Source organism: Nuphar pumila, chromosome 10, assembly GCF_984573655.1.
Source record: "Nuphar pumila chromosome 10, dmNupPumi1.hap1.1, whole genome shotgun sequence".
NCBI classification, from domain to species: Eukaryota; Viridiplantae; Streptophyta; class Magnoliopsida; order Nymphaeales; family Nymphaeaceae; genus Nuphar; species Nuphar pumila.
Window position 1 is genome coordinate 101,030,291 of NC_143258.1, and position 6,000 is coordinate 101,036,290.

General features: G+C 39.0%; 1 protein-coding gene across 1 annotated transcript in view; it reads left to right on the forward strand.

Annotated features, from left to right (window-relative positions):
• LOC149827606 (uncharacterized) overlaps window positions 1-5,486 on the forward strand; it is a 38,124-nt gene extending 32,638 nt beyond the window's left edge. Inside the window, exons 7-12 of the mRNA XM_090019526.1 lie at window positions 3,780-3,841; window positions 3,919-3,995; window positions 4,114-4,169; window positions 4,300-4,343; window positions 4,821-4,866; window positions 5,010-5,486. Of these exons, the coding sequence (XP_089875652.1) occupies window positions 3,780-3,841; window positions 3,919-3,995; window positions 4,114-4,169; window positions 4,300-4,343; window positions 4,821-4,866; window positions 5,010-5,014 (290 nt within the window). The 3' untranslated portion in view covers window positions 5,015-5,486. The remainder of the gene's footprint in view (window positions 1-3,779; window positions 3,842-3,918; window positions 3,996-4,113; window positions 4,170-4,299; window positions 4,344-4,820; window positions 4,867-5,009) is intronic.
• The last annotated feature ends 514 nt before the right edge of the window (window positions 5,487-6,000 follow it).

Genomic DNA, 6,000 nt, shown 5'->3' on the forward strand with positions numbered 1-6,000 from the left:
TAGGCCTTCGCTGAATATGTCCAAACCACCGTAAACGATTCTCTTTCATCTTATTTTCAATGGATGCAACACATACCTTCTTACGTATATCCTCGTTTCAAATCTTATCTTTTATTGTATTTTCACACATCCATCTAAGCATACACATCTCAGCTAATATGATGTCTCTTGGCAGCCCAACATTCTGTACCATATAGTAAAGCGAGCCTAATTGTCGTCCTATAAAACTTTCCCTTCAACCGCAATGACATTCTACAATCACACAACACTCCAGTTGCACTTTTCCATTTCATCCACCCAACCTTTATCCTGTGATTTACATCTCCATCAATTTCTCCATACTTTTGAATGATAGATCCCAAATATTTGAAACAACCATCCACCGATATTTCTTGCTCACCAAGCTTCACTACACTCCCATCACTACTTCGTTGCTTACTAAACCGACATTCCATATATTCTGTCTTACTCTTACTCAACTTAAAACCTCTTGCTTCCAATGTCTGTCTTCATAATTCTAACTTAGCATTAACCCCAGCTCTAGACTCATCAATCAAAACAATATCATCAGCAAACAACATACACCACGACACATTTTCTTGAATTGATCTCGTAAGCTCATCCATCACTATAGCAAATCGGAAAGGGATTAATGCAAATCCTTGATGTAACCCAACCGTTATAGGAAAATTGGTTGTCACCCCTCCACAAATGCGGATATTGGTTACTACTCCTTCGTACATATCTTTAATTATACTAATGTACTTGAGATAAACACCTTTCTTCATCATTGACCACCAGAGAACATCCCTAGGTATTCTATCGTATGCCTTCTCCAAATCAATAAAAACCATATGCAAATCTTTGTTCCTCTCTCTATATCTCTCAATAAGTTGTCTAAGAAGATGTATAACTTCCATAGTTGATCTTCCAGACATAAAACCAAATTGATTCTCCGATATCATGACAACGTTCCTCAACCTATTCACCATCTTTCAAAGTTTCATAGTATGACTCATGAGTTTTATACCACGATAATTTGTATAATCTTGTATATCACCCTTATTCTTATATAGAGGCACCAAAGTACTCTTCCTCCACTCATTAGGCATCTTATTTGTCTGCCAAATCTTGTTAAAAAGATTTATCAACCATTCTAAACCTTTCTCACCCAAGCATTTCCAAGCCTCGATAGGTATACCATCTGGGCCAACTGCCCTTCTTGATTTTATCTTCTTCAAAGCCTCTGCAATTTCTTTCTTTTTTATCTTGCTCATGAAGTCACGATTCATCTCATGAAAAGGAATGGAGAAGTCTCCAAGATCCTGAGCATGACTTTCATTAAAAAGCTTATCAAAATAATCTTTCCATCTCTCCTTAATCTCCTCATCTTTGACTAAAACCCTTTGCGTTTCATCTTTGATACATCTAACCATACCCAGATTCCTCGATTTCCTATCTCTCATCTTTGCAAGCCTATAAATATCCTTCTCGCCCTTTTTGTTATCCAACTTGTCATAAACCTCCTTATATACCTTATTCCTCGCGTTTCGAACTACTTTTTTAGCTTCCTTCTTTGCTGTCATATACTTCTCTAAATTCTCATTATCACGACTCTTACTTAGATTTCTATAACACTCTTTTAATCTTAATAGCTAATTTGACATCCTCGTTCCACCATGATGTATCCTTACCTAGCGGTGCACCGCCTTTAGACTCACCCAATACCTCCTTAGCCACCTTTCTCATGCCACCCGCTATCTTATTCCACATTGATTCTGAATCCTCCTCGAGACACCAATCAACTTCCTTAACTACCTGCTCTATAAACATTCCTTGTTTAGCTCCTTTCAGTGCCCACCACTTAATTGTAGGATCTATCTTATGTCTATCCCTTTTGCGACATTTTCTTATTCTAAGATCTAAAATTAAGACTATGTCGTGTAGCTACACTTTCTCCCGGTATAACCTTACAATCGATGCAACAACCCCTATCTCTCTTTCTGTGTAGGAAAAAATCTATCTGACTCGTATTAACCCCACTTTTAAATGTTACTAGGTGAGACTCCCTCTTCCTAAACCAAGTGTTTGCTAAGATCATATCATAGGACAAGCCAAAATCTAAAATCCTTTCTCCACTTTCGTTTCTTTCTCCTATACCATAGCCTCCATGGATACTCTCAAATCCATCCCTACTAATGCCTACATGTCCATTAAGGTCACCGCCGATGAAAAACTTTTCTCCATAAGATATCCCTTGTACTACTCCATCTAAATCTTCCCAAAATTGATGCTTAATGGAATCATCTAAACCTACTTGAGGTGCATAAACACTAATAATATTAATAATATCTATACCTAATACTAATTTAATAAGTAAAATCCTATCACCCTTCTTACGGACCTCAACTACATTATCTATAAACTCACGACTAATAACAATTCCTACTCCATTCCTATTCCTATTTATTCATGTATACCAAATCTTATATCCCCAACATTCTGTCACTTTTGCTTTCTCATTTACCCATTTGGTCTCTTGTAGACATAAAATATCCATCTTTCTCCTACACATAACATCTACTAACTCTACCAACTTACCAGTAAATGACCCTATGTTCCATGTGGCTAACCTAATTTTATGGTCTTGAACTATCTTCTTTACCCCTACCCTTCCAACAAAGTGAGGGAACCCTTGCCTATTTGACACTACACCCGGGCGTCGGTGTGACACGGCTATATATATGTAAAAAAAATATATATATATATATATAATAATAATAATAATAATATATCCAGTGTGTGCATATATGTGGATAGTCTTCTAAAGTTTGACACCAACATGTGTGTTTTTACAGACTTTGCAAATTGTACTTTTGCCCTTGCAGAAAGGGGGGCCCAAGGGCTCCTCCGGCGCGGGTCCCGCAGCGTGGTCAGCGGGGGGGGGGGGGGGCTGGCGGGGGGCCGTAAGGGGGCAGCGCCCCCCAGATTTTTTTTTCTGGGGCTTATGTTTGAGACTCATGCTATATATATATATTAAAAAATATATAAAAAGATCTTTTTTTTTTGTTTTTTGCTCTAAAAATAGACATTTTTGGACTCTGTCAACGTTGACCGAGTCCAAAACGAGGACGAACTCGGCTTAGACTCGTTGACCGAGTCCGGCCCGTGTCCGAAGCCGCACCCGTGTCGGGGTGTGTCGACTCGGGTGCGGTGCCTCCCTAGCCGAGTCCGTGTGACTTAGTTTATGATCCTTTTGTGCATATGATATATCCCTTATTATATTGTCACACTTTCTTTTGTATTTTTTTTATCAGAAAAAAAAACACATGCAAACATTTTTCTAGAGCCTTCCACATCTTAACTTCAGTTTTGAAGTATTTATGATATCGCTTTGAAAGTAGTTTTCTTTTCCTTTGTCTGGTTAGGTGTTTTTTAGTCTACTCTCTGTTCTTGCTGCAGTATAATCATCTGCATATCACAATTTATGTCTTTGTATGGGTTCAGAGCATGTGAATTGCACTTCATTGTCAGCATTTCATTTTTATTGTTGTCCGTGTGATGCATTTTATCCTATATATTTTTTTGACTGAGCCATGTATTTTCTGCCCGTCCCATATAAACATAAGAGGACACTGTTCCGTTTCTGTGCTCATGTTCCAGGTTCCATTGTATCTACTTGCAGAGTAGTTCACAATGCTGCATACTCCTGTTGATATTTTCACACCAGTACATATTCTGTAAGTGTTTATGGGACTTATTTCCTATTCATCTTGCAGCCTCAGCTCTTGAAGATTATGCACATGGCCTACCTGGAGGAAAACGGCCTCTCTCAGCACTGGTATTAAATATTTCTGGTTAATCCCCTTGAATCACCCTTTCTGTCCAAAAGCATAATCTTAAACTGAACTTACGCAGGGTGAAGATGTCTATTCTGATTCCAGAGGGTACTCACGTGCTCGTCTAGATGGTTCTGTTCCATACACAAACACAAGGTTTCTCTAACTTTTTGGCATGTGCAACTGATTTTTTTTGTCAGTTTGTTTTACATCCCTTTTTATCTTGGATGATTACCTATTCATTACACACACTGATATTATTGATGTACTTTAGTTATAGTTCAGTTTCTTATGGCGGGCCTTGGACATCTCACTCTTCTGGATATGCAGGTGTGTGTGTGTGTGTGTGTGTGTGTGTGTGTGTGTGTGTGTGTGTGTGTGTGCACGCGCGCGCGATTGCGTGTGTGTGTGCATCCGTGTGTGTATGCGTAATATCCATATTACCTTTTTGGCTTTTCAGGTTCATCATATCCTTCTGGTTCAGATTATTCTACTGCAGGAAAGGTATTAACTTGTCACAGCTATGTTGCTCTGTTCTAATAATAATCTTTGTGATTTTCTTATGTCCTTTGGTATATTGTGCTGCTTCAAATCGTTGATGTGTGTACCGGACATGACATTTGATCTGTTGGCATTATTATTTGATCAAGACCTTGCTTATTTTCTCCTGCAACTTTTATGATTTTATCTGGTTTCACAGTGTTTGTTTGATATGATGTTCTCCTGTTTCTATGTTTAGTCAATTCATACTCTTCATTTTTTCCCCCTACAGATTTCCATATCTTCTACTTCGAATCTTTTTCCTGATTCAATTATTTTGTGTTAGCGAGAAATTTCACACTTTTGATTAGGTGCAGTCTACCTTTGTGTAGTCTTTTGCCGTTGGCCTGTTTCAGTTCATACTTGAATAGCTTTCCTTTTCATTTGCCAAGTAAAGCTCATATGGGACTGTTTGATTGGTTGTGTTTGATATTGCTGCAGGCGCGTTATGGAACTGCTCCCTATGGTAGTGGTCCTTCTCTTGGATGTAAGTTCAATTTCCAGGCGTAGGTCTATTGGTTGAGTTTGAATATGCGTTGTTTTTCCCCAATGACATTGGTTTGCTCTTTCCGGGGCATTGTCCTTTCTGCATTTGTGGTATTTTCTCATGATTGTTAGGAAGTTGTACAGATTAGCTTCTGCTGATACAATCCAAGGCCAGCTTATGTGTCAACACATTTTGGTTCGTGAAGATGGAGGTCATCGCTTTACTGCTCTAAGTATCGTACCTCAAGAACTCCTGAAGCTCGAGATTCGACTGGAGGTTGGTTGCTCCCAAATTGGCAATTCCCTTTCCTTGGAGGAACCTGACACCATATTTATGGGAAAGATGCTCCACTGTAATTTCATTCACCTGTTCTCTTTTATACGGTTTAACCTTTTAATAGGCATTTTAACGACAGTGAATCATCATTCATGGTGGTTGCAAATTTTCTTCTCCTATTAAGCTATTGTTTCTAGGACAAAAAAGCTTCGGAAAACTCTATTGCTGAATGCAGTTACAGTATCTTACTGCTGAAACCTGATGGTTTGGTTGAAGGAAACAATGGGCACTCTTGTATGTTTAGACAACAACTATAAATGGTATAAAAAATTAGGTATTGTTCATCAGACCAAGGTTGGATAAGGAACCAAATTAACATGGTCTTGTCACCGCCAACTATAAAATAAGCCCTTGAGCCAAATTTTGGTTATGGAGATAGCTGGTGCCAGCCATCTTGATGTGTAAGTTGGATCTCTTGTCCGTCTTCAGATGGGAGTTGTCAATTCTCCACTTGCTTGCTTTGTCACTTGTAATACCTCTGAATCATGAGGCAATTTGCGATACCCATCTCAGAGTATGGCGCTGAGTTATTTTGAATTTTAGTAGTGTAAGGTGGGGATGGCCTTTAATGGCGGCATTGAGCTACAGTTTACCCTTTTAAGGGGGTGTTTGACACGCAGGACACCTCCAGCGCAGGGATAACGTATTTCTTGCAGTGAGGCATCCCGAGTTTGATACCCATGATGGGAACGAGTTGTATCTTAAACAGATAAATGCATGGGGGATTCATAGCCTACCGGATTTGGAACAGCCAAAAATTGCAAAACCTCCATCCTGGATCTGACCCATTTGCATCCA